Source organism: Chroicocephalus ridibundus, chromosome 3 (assembly GCF_963924245.1).
Source record: "Chroicocephalus ridibundus chromosome 3, bChrRid1.1, whole genome shotgun sequence".
Taxonomy (NCBI): Eukaryota; Metazoa; Chordata; class Aves; order Charadriiformes; family Laridae; genus Chroicocephalus; species Chroicocephalus ridibundus.
This window is the reverse complement of record NC_086286.1, coordinates 74,540,278-74,560,152: the sequence shown is the minus strand read 5'-3', so window position 1 is coordinate 74,560,152 and position 19,875 is coordinate 74,540,278. Positions and strand designations below refer to the sequence as shown.

At 39.9% G+C, this 19,875-nt stretch overlaps 1 protein-coding gene across 2 annotated transcripts in view; it reads left to right on the top strand.

The window, feature by feature from the left end:
* SLC35F1 (solute carrier family 35 member F1) overlaps positions 1-19,875 on the top strand; it is a 251,348-nt gene that overhangs the window by 141,120 nt on the left and 90,353 nt on the right. For both annotated transcript variants that reach the window (XM_063329725.1, XM_063329726.1), the window contains exon 2: positions 204-379. In XM_063329725.1, the coding sequence (XP_063185795.1) occupies positions 204-379 (176 nt within the window). The remainder of the gene's footprint in view (positions 1-203; positions 380-19,875) is intronic.

Below are 19,875 nucleotides of genomic sequence, written 5' to 3'. Positions count from 1 at the left end.
GGGCAATGTTTAAGCCCATGATAAGAGCAGAAATAATGGAAACGTTATGTCGGCTACACCCAGCAGATCCCTCATTGACTGAAACATCATGTTTCTTCCCTTGTCTCTGCACTGTTGAACACGAGTTCTGGAGGAGGATGAGCGTTTCTTCCTCGGCGAGGAGGCTGAGTGTTTTATGTCTGTGTTTTTCTCCTTCCTTTTAGGGACCTCTTGCTGTCTGTGGCGCTTGGCCAGGTACTCTCCCTCCTTATCTGTGGCATTGGTCTCACAAGCAAGTATTTGTCAGAAGATTTCCATGCCAACACACCTGTTTTTCAGAGCTTCCTCAATTATATCCTTCTATTCTTGGTCTACACGACAACACTAGCTGTCAGACAAGGTAAGTACCTCTCTGAAACTGTTTTGTAGAAAACAGTGAGGATAAAGGCTTTTGTAGAACAACAAGCAATGTGATTTAGATGGATACCCCATAAACATCTGTTATGTATTTACATTACCTAGTAATACATATTGGATGAACTGAAAAAACCCAATAAATCTTCATTAGCAAAGAATGAATCAGTAGACATTGAGGATAGTGGTACAAAAAGCAAAGCAAAAAGAAACATCAGTACTTTTCACTGCCTAACTGTTTTCATGGGAATGCTCCTCTTACACCTGCCTTTCTGGCACCACAACCACATGCTCGGGGTTCACTTTGGATTTGACTGCATGTCTTACTTGGAAATATTAGTATGCTCTACATCTTACCTAGGCCAAGGAGAGCTCAGCTGCAAGCAAAGAAGAGCTTGCTAGTTCTAGTTGCTGATCAAGGCAATACAATAGTTCACCTGTTAGAAAAAAATAGCAGCCGGTTTTTAACCATTGGGAAGTAGGAGATGAAGGGAGGGAGTTTGGGGTGCTGTTTCTCTGGGGTGCTGTGTGGGCAGAGCCGCTCTACAGCCCCGCCACTGCTTTGCGACAGGGCCTGTGTAACCAATGTGACCTCCAAAGTGAGAAATCCATTATAGTACGCTTCGGTACTGTGTATCAAATGATCCTCTTGACAGTATATATATATCTATATATGTATTATATAGTGGGGTTTGTGCCTTTCCCGCCCATTCCTCCCTTCTTTGAGATTTCATGTCTAGAGGAGGTGTGGGAGGTGAATGAGTTTAAGTACATTTCTCACCCACTCGTTTTTTTTGTAATCATTTTATTTATTCACCTTCTCAGAACACGTGAATTAGAAGTGAAATAAAAGAGCGAAAATATCATGTGCTTTCCTGACTCGGCACTCCTGACATAAGAAGGGAAGGGCTCTGTGGAGGAAAAGAACCACAAAATGCATTAGGCTATGGTACATTTATCAGCAGACTGAGAGGTATCCTTTAAGAGGTTCTCTTAGAGGAACAAATATTTTTGGGTCGTTCTTTGATGTCACATTTTTTAATGATTTGGGAACAACCCTGAAGCTTAAGTTCTTCACTCATAGTACAGTCTTGTGATACAATACTATAGTGTTCCAAAACAGCAAGGGCTTAATTTCCATGCAAAAAATGAGCAGTCAAAAATATACTGCTGTGCTCCAGCACAAAGCACTTAAATGTATTACAACATAAGTTTTATAAACCTTTGTCTCCATTGACATTTTTCAGAAGTGATGAAGGCCAATCGGTGGAGGAAATGTCAGCTCTTATATAAGGAGAAATTGCTCAGGCAGTGTTTTGCTGTCTTGGTATTTCAGATTGTGTAGGGGGAAACATCACCACACGCTTTGCTCTGCAAAAGGTTTAAAATGTGTATTAGTAGCATCTTTCTGGAGAACTGTGTTTAAAAATAATTCTTCTGAGTGTAGGATTGTCTATATGTTCACAAGTTCTGTCCCAGAAATGTCCTTCTCGGGACTGATTTAGATACTGTGGAAGCCAAGTCCCTATGACTTTTAATAGATTTTAGTTTTTTGAAAATGCTAGCTTGTGAGAGGATACATGGGCCAGCATACTGCTGTGCATTACAGGGGTTTATTTAGAATAATGTTTGACACCTGGTATATGTTGACATTTCAAAAATGCTATCAAGCACTCTGTTTTACACATATAAAAATATGTATTAAAACTGTACTTTATAAATAATTTTCTGACACTGTTTAAAAATGTAGCAGTGGACTACAGAGAGTTTGTTGGATCTATCTGTTGTGCCAGGAGGATAGATTTGGGAAGTGAATGGGGAAAGTGTTAGGAATATGTGAAAAATATTTTCTGGACAAATGAGGGGTGTCAGGGAAGGTGTTTGAATGGGCCTGTGGTTGAATATGGACCATACGAACAACCACAGCACAAGATAAAGGGTACCAATGGAATAGTCTGGAAAAGGAGCTGTCAAAAAAAGAAAGATGGCTTGGTCCAAAAAAATCCAGAACAAAGTTGGCTACAGAAGCAATGAAAGTGATGATTCAGGCACTCAGCATAACATTCCTGCTGAATGGTATAGCACTACGCAGCCAACTCTTTTAATATTGTCAAGTGATTGAGCCTGTCATTGTCTTTTTCCTTGTGTATTTATTCAAATTCATTATCTGTGTTTGTTCCACTAAGGCAGTTTTTCTAGCAGCTCTAATTGTCTGGCTTCATTAACAGATGGAAATCACATAGTAATGATATTAATTTTATATGGGATGATTCTGTTCTGAGTGTTGGGAACATCAGAAGGCTTTTTTTCAAGTGCAGTTGTTCTACTCTCTATGCAAGATTTAAGATTCTTTAAATTATCTTCTTTCTCCTTCAGAAATCAAACCATCATAAGTTGGCTGGTAGTCAAAAATAACTGCATCCTGTTGTCTTTTTCTTTGCTTGCTTTCTTAGTCTCTGGGTTTTTTGCAGAAATGTACTGGTTAAAGAGGCATCACTTGAGGTGGCCAGAAAAACCCTTAATTCACTGTAGGACTGAAAACTATAATTTCCTGAGACATAAGAAGCTCTGCTTTCCTTAGAGACTTCTTCCAAATTTTGATTTACTGTGGATCTCCTTTGACTTAGCCTTCCCTCATTGTTCATCTTCTTGCCCCATACAAACTCCCTGAGTGATACTGAAAAGGTAGAATTTGCACTGGTCTCTGAGAATCATCATTAGCAGATGGTTAAAGCTCCTGATTCCTGAGCTCCTCTGAGTAGAGCCTTGTGCAGTGAACGCCCAGTGTCCAGCAGCTAAAGTTAGTCCATGGGCACCAGCAGCTTCCACTACATTTTTATATTGTGGATCCTGGATGGCTTTTGTCCAGAATATTTTTATCACAGCCCTTTAGTGGGTGCAAAGATTAGGACTACCACCTCACAATGAATCCACATGTGATCACACAGTGTAGGAGATGCACAAATCCTGCAGGTGCCAGAATCTCTGAGCACTTTTAAGGTTCATTCCCATGTTTAAAAAAAAAAAAAAAAAAAGAAAGAAGGAAAAGCTTATCCTGTAGCTCTAGGTAGGGAGCCAGTTTGAATGCACTTTTACAAGTGGACTCAACAATTTTAAGCAGTGAATTCCATATAGGTAAGGCTCTTCATCATTATTGCAATTTTGTTCTCATGACCAGAAATAAAGAGTGACAGAAGTGTTACAAGGAGATCTGTTCTTGTGGGATTTTCGTGTGAGCCTTACAACTTGGATTCTATTCAGACAGCAGTCATGAAAAGGGAAAGAATTTTGCCAAATTGGGGTTTTCCTAATGCAAAATCCAACCACCTTTTCTATCAGTTGAACGTTAAAGTTTCTGTCAAATGAGTAGTATGGTATCTATCAAATGAGATGAGAATGGTATCTAGAAAACTCTCACTTTTATTCTGGATGGTTTTGTGCTCATTTAATTTTTTTTTTGTTATATGTAAATTGAAGTGAATGTATTATTTCCCCAAAGAGGTGAATGCAGAGGTTCTTCATGGTTATGAATGCACTTGCTCGGGCATACATAGATGCCAGTACCCACTTACCCACAAGTACATAGCCACTAGTGCTTCCATTCCAATGCTCATTAATGCACCACTGCTGAGGTACAAATATAATTATTTAGGAGTTTTCTTTGTATGAGAACAATGCTATAAAATTAATGTCACTAATGCAGCATTATAAAGCAATGAATGTCATTATGTTTTATGTGGCTGATATGGCAAACATTTAATAGGTAATAAAGACCTCCTCAGTTCTTTCTCTTGAGGTAACTTCCTCTCAGGCCTGTTGTTTTCACAGCCAAAACCTGTATTTGTCCATGGTAACACCTCTGAGTTGAGAAGAAGGTTTTAACACATATTATCTCAGCTCAGTTTCCCTCGCCAAGAGAGGCTTGTGCTTAACAAAATTTTGTCAGGACACTTACAGATACTCCTTTGGGTTTTGTGTTATGATTAATTCAGGAAAAGAAAAGCCTTGGCTATCAGGAAGAAAAGCCTCCTATCAGTGAAATGGAGCTAGGGGATATAGAGCTGGTGGAGATTAGTTTTAACACCTTAAAAAGCAGTAAGTGGGAAATTGTCCATAGTGGACCAGAAGGTGTTAATTACTAACAGTCAACATGGGTGCAAGCATCAGCCGCTTGCCACCAAAAATAAATTACTTCTAAAAGCCACCTCACATATGCTACAAATGAAAACAATGCATCTACCAGACATCATTAAAAAAGAAAAAATATGAAGCTGCTATTTTTTTGTTATTCTGGAAAACAAGCAGTGAGGGAGCAGTAGAGATGTCTTTTGAACAGAAGGGAACCATAAGACCTTAAGGGCCAGATTCTGTGTGAGTAGCGCTCCATACTGCAAGCTGTTCCTTTCATTTTAGTGCAACAAGTTACTAAGCATTTTCCATCAGCCAGCCCACCGTTACTGAGGGCTGGCAATAATTTGTTAGTTCAGAAAAGGTTTTATGAATCTGTGTATGTCTGGATGAATTCTGCTTCTAGGCTAAGTGATGAGGTTATAGCATATGTCAATGGAAATATGGTTTTCCCTAGAGTAACTGTAATGTCTTAGATTTGACATATAATCAGATGTGATCTGTGCCCCTGAGTCAGGCAGAGAGTCCTGTGAGACTATTAAGGACTGCAGTCCTGTTACTGGAATATAATTTTTTATGCATTCCTATCCAGAATTGGTTTATGACATTAGTGTCTCAGTCATATGTAAATTCCTAGTTTATCTGCTATTCAAATATATATCTCCATTTAAATATATGAACTCCCCCCTCCCCGCCAACATCCTTCCTACTTCCCCAGAATGGACTGAAATAGGCTACTTGAAGGAAAGTAGAGCACTATATAAGAGTTGCTCTGTTTTACTGCAGTGATTGACAGCTATTTATTGAATGATAGAAAGGGTAAACGTCTCTTTTTTTTTAACTCAGTTTCATTCCACTAGCAATGTTGTATTACAACAAAGCTAGTACCATGCACTTAACTTAGGTAGACGTAGCAGAATATCTTCGATAGAACACCTTTTTTTGTCAACTGCCCATAGGAACATGCCTGGGAAACAAAGAGATTACATGATTTAAGCTGATCAAACTATATTAGATATAATGTACTTTGGGCAATATGTGTTGTACCATTGAGATGAAATGTCTCCTGGAAAGGCATCGATCCCATCAGCATTCGCAATGAGAAGCCTTCAGAAATATGGGACTTTCTGTTCACTGAGGATGACAGGGAGTGATTTTGATCAGAAGAGATGCATTTCATCATTGTTCGGTTTCAGAGTATGCTCGTAGCTCTGCTGTAGAACAAAGAGCTCGGTTATCCCTCCAGTGTTGAACAAAACCTGCACATGCTGCAACCAAGCAGCTTTATGGTCCTCTCTGCCTGCGACAGAAGTCATCCTTGATCCGTCGAGGTGATGACCCAGCCCACACCCTGGCGTGTGAACGCATGGCAGACGTCACAAAGAGTGATGGCGTTCCCCTTAAACCACGGGGGAAGGCACGTCCAGCTGGCCCGGCTCCTCCTGTCCCTCCCGCTGCAAGGGGCTGGGCTAACCCTGGGTTGCAAAAATGGAACATGGCAGAGAGCATGGCTTGGGACCAGTGAAAAATAATGACCTTCAGGTCTTTGGTATTCTCATAGCAGCACTGCAGAGTCTCCCTGCTGCGTTGCGCTTTGCAGTCTGCCGTGCACTTTCTCCTAATTACTCTGGGCTTCTAATTAGGGATGCCAAACCGTGTGGGATATGTTTATTATGAAAATGGTCAGCCAAACAATCCTTTTGTCTGGGCTTTTGAAGAGCCCTTTTCATATTCAGAGGGAATTCTGTACTTCAGGAGAAATGAAACTAGAATGCTGGCTATTCACAGGCACGTCAAATTGCAGGGATCTTTTTTGTAATGTGCAATTTTCTGTTTTGGATAGCATGCTCACAGGAGCAAGGATTATCACATGTTAAGTGTTCGGGATTTGCATATCACATTGTGGACACCCCAGCAAGCTAGCTAGAAAAAAAAGTATGACTAGAGCCAGATTCCTGTTCAGTCCCATTTACATCATCATTGTGTTTGTGTTTGAGTTTTCCCTCTACTTCCAATTGAGTTTTAAAAATTTCCCACTGTAAAATGCTGAATGCTGCTGCTCTCTACTGCATGAAGCTTTATTATTTTACTCTGTAGGTGGTTACAATTCAGTGAGGTGTTAAACTTTTCCTCTATTTGTAATTTCCATACAGGACCTTGGGATCCTATTCTTTACGATAGTTTCCCAAAACCACAGAATTTCCCTTTCCAGTCCAGTGAATTATTCTTGCATTCTTATGGAATAATACAGAAACAGATGTAGTTTCAACAGAGTATGATTTATACCACATAGCTGGTAGGAAGACAGGGTGAAAAACCATGGACAATGTTGGTGATACGAATGTAGGGTTAAAACCGATAGACTTCACCTTTCTGTCTTTTGCTTTGTTCTGTTTTGCTGTTCCGAGTGGAGAGGTTGGGTGTTTTTTTCAGTCCTTGGGGTTTTTCATTATCAGCTGTCCTTGTTACGCCAGCCAGCAGACAGACGCTTTCTGCATTGGCCCTGCTGCACCTTTCCACCCACACAAGGGACCAGGCATCTCAGGGCATTTCAGGGCTTAGTCAATTTTCATTTTCATCAGGTGCATTTTGCTTTGTCAGCTGTTTAACTTGGTACAAATAAACACTTACAGAAAGGAATCCTGGCCCCAAACGTAGTGAAAATGCTTTGGCAGGTAGAGGCTCAAAAGAAACCTCAGCCCTTTCTTTCTAGTGATTTTATTTCTCAGTTCTGTGCTCCTCATTGTTAGGTTAGGCACCTGCTGGCTGAACCCACAACAGACATTCTGTGTTACAAAATATGTGTCCTCTTAATCCTGGCCAAAGCAGCATAGTCTGCCTTGCATCATATCAGTGGAATGAATCATGCACATCCCACAGCACATACAAACTGAAAATTGGCAAGTATTGTTCCTTTAGGGTGCAGGTGGCAGCAGTTAAGCATGAATACTGTGTGTCATGGTTTAATGATGCAAACATTAATACACTCATGATGACCCCAAAGCAATAAAGGCCAGGCCTAATCAAGCATCCATGCTGTAGCATTCTCTGTAATAGTATTTCATGATTCCTGATGCAGCTCATTCAGTCGAGAGATGCCTCATGTTTTATTAGGCTGCTTTCAAAATAGCTTTGCGGCTCAAAGAAGTATCCTTTGTGCCATCAGAAACAAAAGAAGGTGCAAGAGGGCATTCAGTGAAAGGAGAGAGCACCTCATTTTTCCTGTGCCTGCTGATGCCAACAAGAGGACAAAAAAACCAGGAGTTCTCTTAGCATCCTCTTGACCTAAATGAGGAAATAAGAGGTCTTGTCCACATGGAGAAGTAAATTCGTACTAAGGTTGCATGTGAACTAGCGGTACCTCTCCTTGTAACAAAGTCCCTGGTGGATTCATATCAGGCAGTTCAATGCACAGATGCTCAGGTCAGTCTCACTTCAGGAACTTCAGACCTGGTCGTGTTTCTGGCTGCCAGTTTTATGCCCTCAACCAGTTTCTTCTAGAAAAAGCATTCAGATTTGCACCATGGTTCAAAGACTGGTGCATGTTTTATGAGAGCAAATCTTACAGGCACTAAGTGCAGTGAGCATAAAAGGGATGCCAAGCTTTAGGCTGGCCAAAGTCCTGGGTGATGGACCATGTTTGCATCAAGATGCTGTATCATAGCTGTCAGGCAATGTTTGTACTGAATATACTATTTGAGAATAAGGCAGTTTTACCCTGGAGGTAAATGTACATACAGTTTAGGAACAATTAGCCAGATGTGGCCATTCCACGCCAGTAAGTCCATAAATAGAAACCACAGATGCAATGAAGTGCGAGGCGATGCAGTTATTCAGCTCACAGCTGCCACATCACAGGTAGCTACTGGAATTTAGCAGAATCAAAAAATTATCACAGTGTGGCGTTTTATACTGTGATGCTTTTCTTGGTGTTTCCAGCACCTAAATCTGAGACTTGGGGCAAATCTGCAACATATTTGCAAGCATTTATGTCAGGATCAGGATTCAGATTTTGTTGCTGAGCGTGGGAAGCTCCCTCTTTGCACACTTTTCCAGGTATTGTGCAAGCCTGTCAAACATGGTGCTAATCTGAACACGAGCCCTTGAGTACCTGTTTGAAAAGATAAACCTTGTCACTGGAGGCATGAGTGGGCAGGCTCGAGGAAGCACTGAGGAAGTGCAGTCTGAACACTTGTGCAGCTTGCTGCTTCATTTGCATCCCCATCTGTGCAGCTGCCATTAACATGTATTTGTATATGTACCACAGATTCAGATAGGGGCACAGATGTTATGGGTGAAAGAATCATGGCTTTTGAGCGCGCAGAAAGCCAGGCATTGCACGGCACAATCCTGGAAGTGGTCGGATACCATGGCAGTGAGCTCATACTGAGCTTTGAAATGTGGTCCACAGTATCAGAGTATTGTGCAGGGGTGAATGTGGTTCTCGGTAATTTTATTTGAGGGTAAAGCATCTCCCTATCTAGCCCAGATTGCCTTACAGTATGTCAAATAATAAATTGTCTCTTAAGGGTGTGAGCTGAATCACAAACAGTTGATTTTCTGTAGAATTAAGGGATAACTGTCCTTTGTAGTGTTAGTATATAGGTCTGACGCTTCTTAATACATAAACATCTCAAGAGCTGTTTACAAAACCAACCATCCCTTCCCACCACAATGAGGAAAGTTAATGGTTCTGATAAAATAGTGTACCCTTGATCCTACAGCTGTAAGCAGAATGCAAGGGTTGTCTCTGCCACTTCATGCAGTATCAGTATTTGCCTGTGATTTATTGAATATTTAAACATTCATCAATTCAAGCAGCTAGGCAGGGTAGCAGGATCCACATTCAGCACACGTAGCTCCAGCGTTCATACGGGAGATTTGAAATGTGGTTACAAGATGATAACTGTATTGCCTGAAGGAGATAAGTCCCACTCTGCCAGAATGGTGCTTTGTATGTAATTAGTGTAAAAATTCAGAGGAATAGAGTTTATCCTTGCGATCGTCTTTCTCATTAAAAAAGAATCATAATGAAAGAACAAAGCGGTCCCTGCAGTGAATTGGATTGCCTTCCTAAGTTTTCGTTAAATCAAAGACTCAGCAGCATCCCATTTCGCAGAACCAAGTTGTAAACTGTACACAAGACTTGCAGCAAAGTCCCTATGAAGACCGCATCCTTTCTGAAGGTTTGGAAGTCCAGCGTATTTCTCTTACCTAGGAAATAGCCCACCTCTCCCACCTAGCCCACCTCTTTTTTTTTTTTTCTGATTTCATTAGCTTCTTGTAACAAGATGGCACTGGGACACAGGAAAGAGCAAAGAGTGTATGTGGTCCTTCAGGTAACTCACAGCCACAACTATAAAACTTAATCTAAGTAAACTGCCTTTTCTAAAATAAGGACTATGAGACAGCATGAATCAAGGGAATAAAGTTATGCTAGTGGGGAAAATCTCTATTTTCAACTTATTCTTCTGGCTCACACTTACTACCAAGCTATAACACAAGCAGTAATTTCCTCTTCCTTCATCTCCATATTGCCAGGGTAATCCATGTTATTATTGTTACAACCAAATACATCTTTCAGGCAAAAATATACAAATACCCTATAAGTTTTTCCACCATTTTGTAAGCATGTTTTTTCCATTATATTTGGCTGAGCTGTTAGCCGTTGGCATATGGTTACTTCAAACTCCTGTTGCACTTCTGGATGATAGTGCTATAGTAATAATTGCTGCTTCATCTAAAGAGTTGTTTACAAATTTAGCACTCAATATGCAAGCTGCAGTTGTGCTGTATGCTCTCCCTTCTACTCATAAGCTGCCGAGTGCAGGCGGGAGCACCAAGTCACTTCTGGAAGACACTCAGAATTCAGGAACCTGGGGACTCACCGCTTGGCTTAGATCTCCCTTTGGCTGAAACTTTGCTTCATAAACCCTGAGGATGCTTTAGACCCAGGTTGCTACTGACTAGAGCAGCTCAGGTTTATTACCAACCACCTCTGTTGGAACCTCTCCCTACATTATCTTTCCTGATTTAGCATTAAAGAGAAAAGGAGGAGGATGATATATGCCGTCTAGCAGCCTCCTCCATTTCTTGCGCACATTTCCCCTGATGGGAGGAGGAATCTTTGAGGGAAGGTGCGAGCTTTGCTGACAGAGGTAGTGAGCTCTCCCAGTACACAGGGGAGGGAGAGACCATGTGCATGTCTCAGAGGAGCGCTTATCCTTTAGTTTTCAGTAATATGACAGTGAGAGTCAATTCACAGGGATATTTTTGTAACTGTTACAGAATAAAGCAAATGAGGTTTCAGAGGAAAATTAGGCATCTGTACCTTTTCTGCGTTAAATATTCATGGGCTTGCTTCTGTGCAGCTACTAGAATATTTACACAATATCATTTGTCCATACTTCTCTGAATACCTGTCTGCGATCCAATACATGGTTTGGTTTTGTTTAATTCTAAAGGAGATTTTAATAGCCCAGGGTAGAGGTGGACTGTTACTGCTTTAATAAAATGGATCTGCACTGATTTGCACCGTGGATGATGTAAGTGAAGGAGTTGCACGCTCATGACCATGAATTATGATATATGCTGTTTGTTTTCATTGCTGTTTGAAATCTTTTCATTGCTATTTGAAATCTTTTGTCTGAACATGTTCTTGAGTATCCTATTAAGATTTCAGATGCTTGGTGTACAAGAGGAACAACTAGTTAGTGCCCTTATTTCCTATGTTTGGCATGTAAGAGGTTTAGCTCCATTTTAAAGAACCTGTAGTGGTTTAGAACGCATAATGGCTTGCCCTTATGGAGTGATCCTAAGAGTCTTTCCATGCACACACATATGTACACAGATACAAAAAAACCTTATGTATTATCAGTAGAATTTATTTTTAGTAGTATTTTATATTGCTTATCATGTCAAGATCCCAGTGAACCTCAGGTTTTCCTGAGCTAGGCTTCACGCTTATTCAGACAGGTGCACGATAAGAAACAGGCCATGGTGTAACCAGGAACATCTCATGTCCATTCACAGTTTTTATAACAGTTCAAAGTGATGAAATGCCATAAAGGGGACAGAAGCTTGCTAGTAACTATGTGCACCAAGTTGCCAGTGAGCTCTTCCCAGGCATGCCCCAATGTGAATTCCTGGATGCATGGACACTGATGAAGGATCCTTCGGAGTCTTTTGCCACAGCATGCCGAAACCGTGGGTTAAATTTTGTGTTAAGACAAAAGTTGTCTTGTGTTAAGACTTTTGTATTAAGGCTGTATTCCAAAGCTGAAGATAGCAACAAAAACATTTGAAGGACTCCAGTTAGTTTCTGATGCCCTCATCACTGAGCCAAACCTGATGTTGTAGGAATGCTTGTTGGGAACTGGTCCTGGCTAAAGCTGGAGATAAGAGGTCTGAATGGGCTTGGCCATTGAGCCCGGCAGCCGGCAGTCACTGGGTTGAAACCATTGGGTTGAGTGCTTTCTGAGAAAACCATCTAGCTGAGGGGGCGGCAGGCTGGCAGGAGTTGAAGTTACAGAGGCAGCTTCATGGTCAGAAGTCTGAGCGAGAAACAACTTTTAAGTGGAGCTGGTCCTGCTGTTGGAGAAATCATGTCAAGGGACAGGCACATTGTACCAACAAGTGTATGCCCTGGTATTTTAGTTCCTGTTTAGATGATAATGTGGTTAGTATATATCACTGTCATGTCCCAAGTGACATGTTCCTCTTCCCACTGGTGTTTTCCTATGTCAGACTCCACATCTCTCTGTGGGAAAGTGCCCTATTGAGGATGTATAGGGAAAGTAATAATCACCGGGAGTTACTGAGCAGAAGCAAGACTCTCAAACTTTTCTCAACTTTTCTCCCCACACTGCAGCTGTAACACTGAAATTGCATGGATAATAAGACTTAGGAATGCTTGTGGATCCGCAGTGTGTGATGGTCTGAGATCTGCACACTCGAAACCACCTGCTTTTTCTCTGGTGAATGGGGTATTAGAGATGTGGGATTCCAGTCGCTTTTAATTTAGTGAGGATTTTGAATGTGTTTGTTTCTTCTATTGTTATTTGGTTAGAAAATATAAAATAGTCTGTCTTCATCAGAGGAATATTTCTCTGAAGTATGGCGTGAAATAAAACTGATAAAAAAGAAAGTAGGTTTATTTTTTCTTCAAAGGATATGGCACACTGCAGAAAAGAAATGTGTTGTTGTTTCAAGGTGAGAGAATTGAAGTCAGATCTCAGAATAACCTGCCTTTAAGAAGACAAATGACTGTGGTATTTATGACAGTATTTTTTCCAATAATGTAATGACTGCTGAATAGGACCCTTTTTCAAAATAGAGATCACACTCACCAAGAGCTTTTCATGCAGCCCATTGAGATAACATAAGATACAAGGCAGCACAGAAGTTTGGACAGGTATACGCAACTCTTTCTTGCTGTATATGTTTGCATTTCCATTAACAGAAATGCGTGACTGCAAAGAAGAGCTCCCAGAGTGTCTGTGAAAGAATTGTACCATTACTATGCCTTGACGATAGAGACATTTCTAGCAGCGCTGACTCATTTCTTACATAGGTTGTATTTCAGTGTCTGTGTTTATAAGGATTGTATCCATGCCTAAAGCTGCGTAAAGACACATCATCTTTACAGCTGATTTATTTTTCTTTGAAATCATCTAGATGTAAAAACAATCTTGATTTAAAAACAAGTTGCTTGTTTCATTTGTAAAGCAGTAAAGACAATGATAGCCCTCCCCATGGAAAATGGAGGGGAGTCTAAAATGTAGAGGTGCTGTGTCAATGAACTTGTATAGAAAAGCTTTACTAAGCAAATGTACACAACAAGCATTTAAATACATGTTTATAAAGGTGTGCACCTGGAGTTCCAAGTTAAACAGTCTAATAAACAGAAGCCAACTGACACAAGAAAGAAAATCACATCTTTAAAAATTAAGAGGACGTATCGTCCTAAAAGTTTCACAGCTGTCTTCAGTTTCTGTTACGTACCCACCTGATAGTACAGCAGCATCTCATTCCTAATTGGAAGCTGTTTAGTGCAAATTGTCAGGTTTTATCAACTTCCCTTCTCAATTTTCACAAAAGACTCAGTTTTTTAGTCCTTATTAATATATTTCATATTTTGTCAGTAATGTGACGAAATGTCATCTTCGTATTTCTTAATATTTTGAACGGTGGAATAAAAATGGAAATTCATTGTCAGCTGTCTTTGTCATATTCATTGCAGAGGCATTTCTTCTCATGCGTTTCATGAGGCTTGTGTTTATTTCCATAATTTCCATTGATCCTACGTTGGTGAGGGAACAGTCTATCTTCTGTTAATGACAATATTGAGAGATAATCTGTTTGAGTATATTTCTTAAAAAAAAAATGATTTATCATAGTATTAATATTTCCCAGTGTTGCTTTTATTTGTACTTCCTTGAGTTCTGTTTAATGTCTCATGGATTTAATCTGTTGTGTATTGAATAGTATTTAATGGACTTGACAGGTTATTGATTATGGATGTAAACAACACTGAAAAGAAGCAGAATTTTTCATGAAAACCTGGGTATTGAGAGGGAGATTATTGGAAGGTCTAAAAAGCTGTAGAATTAAGAAGTAGCAGGTAACAGAATCAATAGCACTGATGTTTGGCATTACCTTTTGCAATCTCACAGACAAAGTCTCATATTTTTGGGGCTGGATCTAATTAGTTCTAAAAGCCAAAATTCATATCTTTAGTGAAGTGTCTTGAGGAAATTACTGATAGTGATTTTCAACTGAAAATCAACAGTTTAGCTGCAAAGTGGCATTCAGGACTAAACCATTCCCTTTCAAGGAATTTAGTAAACTAATTTCTTCATTGCAAATTGTTTTTATTACCTATTAACATTGCTAACTTCAAAGCAAGGACAATAAGTGTTTTAATAGATACACTGAAAATGAGTATTTCAGAGCTTTAAATGATTGTGAGAAAGGGGTTTTTTTTTCCCACTTTCTTCCAAAATTATATTGCCTAGTGATGATTATATGATCATAAAAAGTAAAAAGACCTCCGAAGTTAAACTTGCAGAGAACATTGTGTGACTCAATTGAACCACTGCATCAGCAATCACCAACTAGTTTTAAGAACCAGTATTCGAAAAATATCTTCTCGACATAATATATAGATACAAGAAATCATTTTGCAAGGGGTCCAATTAGGTGATTTATATTTCTGTAAATCTTTGGCCAAGCACAAACAGTGCTTCCTCTCAAAGGAGGGTATCATCTAGTAGGTGAGGAAAATATGAACATGAGAAACTGAGTTTGGCGAGGTTTCAGGGAGACATGGTCAGAGACGGAGTTCTTAGGAAAGTTGTCAGACAACATCAGCAAGGTGGGAAAGCTCAGGAAACACAAATATTTGCTCTGGAAACTGCCCTTGCACCACAGGAGCATCCTTAAGAAGAGGATTATTTTTGTTGTGTTGGGTCATTCGCTATGCCCTGTGGCACCAGGCTGATAGATGCTTCTGTGGGTGAGATGTACAGTCACAAAACAGGCATCCCACAGATTGTGGCCAGCCTTTTCTTCTGAGTAAAGAAAACACAGGAGTGTTTCCACTACTACTGTCTTAAGTCTCTCCCAGAGACCTGCATAGGTCATTCTTCCCCTCTAGTGGTCAAGTGTTCCCAGCATGGGAAAGTGATACTCAATTAGCTGTATGTCACTGCAAAGAGGGTTTGAAATATCACTGCTGGAACTCTGTTTTTGCTGGTTTGGTTTACAGAAGGACTCTGTGAGGGAACTGCTGCGGAAAGGACTGCAGACAGGAGCACTTAATCGGAATGGTTTCTCAAGGACATATCCTGGAGAACTAATCTCACTTTCCCCAACTTAGAATGGCACCAGAGTCACAAAGTGACATTGCTCAGTGATCGTGTCTTGTAAATGCTGTGAACTGCCACTTTTTCCAGTGGTGAAATGGCCTAGGGGAACAGAAAGGATTTTGGGTCTAGCATGTGGAAGCAGAAATCTGATTCCATGATGTATCTGTGATTTACCTCTGTCAGACCTAACAACCAGCACAGGCTGTCATACTTTATGCTCTGGATGTCTGAATTTGCTGATGGCACTGTCTCCAGATGGTTACATGGTGGCTGGCTGTTTGGACAGTCAGGTTTGGGGTTTATATTATTACAAAGCAGACCATTCCTATCCAAACTGCAAATTTCTGTGGTTTTTTGGGCAGTAGCTCAGTTTAAAGACAAGAGTTGATGGCACCCCTTTCTAACTCCTTGCTTCCCTCAGTGAACAATTGTACAGAGAAAAATTGTCTTTTGGCCTTGTCTAGTTCCAGTTGAAAAGACAAAATGAAATTAAGGCTGAAATAGAGACAGGCATGAGTTTGAACATGGAATTTAAGACTTGGATGGACCGGGCAATAAGCAAACTGCAGCAGAAAGGGATTTATTATTTGAAGTTGAGAACATAAATACAATATGATCTTCATGTAGCCTTCTGGGCAATTTTGGAGATTGTATACAAAGAAATCTGTGAAGGGTTTGCCTGAACAGACAAACAGACACGTAAATCAAGAAAACAAAGCTGTAATGAGCAGTGGGAGCTGAGACCAAAACATTGATGCAGGCTTGCAGAAAGCTGAGTGAGTCAGCACGCCTGGAGAGCAGCAGTTCTCATCCTCTGCTTAATTTGAGAGCTTTGTGTTGCGTCTGTGATCAGAGGAATTCCCTACTGATTACATTTTTCCCCATCATATCAAAATTATTTTTGTGCTGCTTGTCCCTACTGTCAGTGCCATCCGAAGCTTTGTTTGTCTTCTCCTTTCAGGTGTTCTGATTTCCTTTTTTACTGAGCCCTTTCAGTAGTGTTAGGAACTGCTCCCTGCTTCCCTGCCTTATCCTATACGCATTTTTGTGATTTATTCTAAATATTGCCTATAGATGGAAAATGCATCTCAACTGATCACATCTTTGAAACTACACTCAAACAATGCATTTGATTCTGAGTCAGGTGTTAGCTTCTTTTGCACCTATTCCATGTTAATGTGTCAGGAACAATTTTTATTCTAATACAGTTTCATATGGATGCATCTCGTTTACTATTTTTAGGAGGAGAAATGAAATGAACATCAGAGCAGAATTAGTGTATTGTACAAGGCATGCTGTTATCAAAAGAAATGATACATTAAGCCAAATTCTGAGGTCATTTCTCAGGGCCTTTGTCTGAAAGAATCGTAGTACAGAGGAGAGTTATGTAGTACAGTGCAAGAGAAAAAGAAAAAGAACCTGCATTTTAGAACAAGATGTTTTCTCTGTTACAGAGCTGCATTTTCACTATGTCAGTAATGGATTACATACATATCTAAAATACAGACAGCAGTTGAATGAAATTTCACAAGGATTTGATTTATGTTTAAGCTGTAATGAGAATTTTTCATATGGGTGAATTTTGAGAAAAAATAGAGCATTTTGAAGTCAGGCATTTATTAACGCAGGAGATTCTGATCAGCTTTTGAGCTATGTTCAGACAAATTTGCATCTCTGTCTTTTTGAATGACAGTAAATATAAGTAGTAACTTATAGAGATTTGATGATTAAACATTTCATCACAAGTATTGGTGCAGTTAGTCTGAGCAGGATAACCTTTTCATAGCTGCTGCCATGGAAATAAAACCAATGAAGTTATGTTTGAAAGGTGTGCCCCTTGTGGTTAGAGTTCAGTCAAGCACGGAGTCTTAGGGAATTTGCAGTTTCGGTGCTGTACAGCACAGGTTCTTGGAAGGCAGTAAATCACATCAAAAGCACACAAATTATCTATCTGTCCCTCCGTCCATTACTGTGGTAGCTGAGTGCCTTTAAAAGCTATTTATTTTAGTTCAAATATATTACACAACACATTTAAAGTGTCAAAATTCTATTTCTAGCTTTGGTTCAGTGTATAACAATGAACAAGTTGTTTAAAGTATGATCTTATTCTTGTTTCTCTGCTGTGGACAGGAAAGAAAATCAGCAGAGGTAGTGAAGCGAACTGCCAAAAATAGTGCATTGTACAGAATAGTGCTGCCAACTTTTATGGAACACTTTTGTAATTTAAAGAGTTTCATGTTGATATGTGTCTTTTTTTTTTCTTTAAAACCTTCATTTAGTTTTGTCAACTTAGAATATCTGTTTTGAGTTTTATAAGAAGCGTTTCTTACATGGTTGAGAAGAAAAGTCTTCAAACATGGAATCTCAAATTCTCTTTATTTTTAATCTCAAGTTTAGTATGTTCAGCATAATCTGATTCTCAAAACTCTCTCAAATTTTGAATGAGAACTCTCATTTAAATAAATTTTTGGATGTTTATGGTTGGCTGTACTGAAAACAGTACATGCCTGATCAATAAGTTCGGTAATTTGCTGGTTACATTTGCCTGTGCTCTTCTTGGCCAGAGCAAGAGAAAATAGTGGCAAACCAGAGAAAAGGCTAGAATGAACGGTGCTGCTAGTATTATGCCCAACACGTAGCAGTTTGCCCACTGATCCCAGGTTTTAGAAGTATAACGAACTGTACAGCCTTCACTGCGTGCAGAGGAATCCTGTCTCACCAAAAGCACACAGCCTCCTTACATACTGTTTGGTGGCTGTCTGCTCCCTCCACTTGTAAAAGGAAGAAAGCCTGCTGGCATCAAGTACAAAATATGAAGGAGATGGTATTTGCCATTTTTGATGGTTATCTTGTAGAACACACTGTTAGGAAGATACTGAAGTAGTCATGTTTTCCTATGTGACTACTATGGGTCGCCTGGCACTCCAGCTGGAATCTAGTATCGGAATTCTCTACAGGTCTTGCAGCCTTTGTCTGGCAAAGGGTAATGTGGATGCAGCTATGCACTGTATGACAGTCATTTCCAATCCAATTTAAAAGATCTCTTTTAGTCTTCAGTGGCCCAATGCCCCAGCAATGGCCCCAGTTGTTCATTTGTGAAACCAGCTGTAATGACTTTACCATCTCACCCTCCTGCTCAGCAATGGTATGTGCCAATGTGTTCCTTCCAGTAACAGATGAATCCTTATTTCCTGATTCTGGATGATCACCATTAATATTATTCTGTCTGGCCTTGGCAGACTGCCTTTTGTCTTCTGGCTCCAGTAAGTGAGCATCCCCTCCTTCCCTGCTGTTCCCAGTTGCCTTGTTAAATCCATCATATTAGAAAGATCAATTGTGACAGGAACATGGAAGAAAAGCCACCTGATCAAGAGGCACTCCTGTGTTTCCATTTTACACTTTCCACTTGGTTGAAATGCCCCACTGGCAACTATAGCTAGCTGGTTGGAAGATTGCTTCTGCTACTGAATGAAATAGCAACTATCCATTTTCTACACCTCTGTTTTGATACGGAAAGTGGTAGAACAATCTTGACCAAATTCAGATCCTTCTTTTTTACATCATATATTAACTTTGAGGTTCACTTCCATAATATTTCGCCTCCTCCTGACTTCTTTTACTCAAAGAGCTAAAAGAATCTTGATTTGCTAAAACCAAAGAGCATCATTTTGAGGTTTCTGAATTTATCTATACTGCGACCTAGAACCTGTAAAGTATTCCACAAAGCAGTATCATTAAGCTGGTATGTTTCCTGCCTAAATGGATCTTCTGCCATTTCCAAGTCTAGATAACAGTTGGGTCATGTCTCTTTATTAATAAGAACAAATTTACAAAGTAGAAGATTAGAGAGTTTTTGATTTTCCAGTTGAATATCTCAGATTGCTCTTGATGTCTGACAAGGTTGGGCACAGCTGAAGGAACACTGCTGGAATTTTAAATGACCATAGAAATGAGAAAAAAAACCTTTTGCAGTTTCCCATCTCTAAACAGGAATCCAGAGTGATAATGCTTCTCTATTGTAGCTGCAGGATTAGACATGAATTCAGTTGGCCCTACAGTCAAGTGGGAGTGTTCCTATATCCTGTTGTCTCCACTAATTCTTAATGAATTAGAGCAAAAATAGAGCGTGTGGAGATTGGCTTTGTTAACGCCTTCCTTTAGACAAAGCCAGTGTCATGGCGTGGTAGTAATAATATTGAAATTTATACCACCCATAAACCTTTTATAGCAGGGTAATTAGTAGGGCTATTAATACTACCCAAGCTTAGCCTTATTTTATTGCTGTGAACACAGCTTGTAATTACGTAAATGATAATAAGTAATAATGCTTAAGGGCACTGTATAAACCCAAGCATTTTAGTCTCTCTAGTGAGTGCTCTTTGTGAACAAAAGCAGGGAATCCTACAGCTTTTCCTCTCCTGTGGGTACTTATTTCCATGCTCTCCTTAGAGGGTTCTCTAATGGAAAACAAGGTCATAAAACTCCT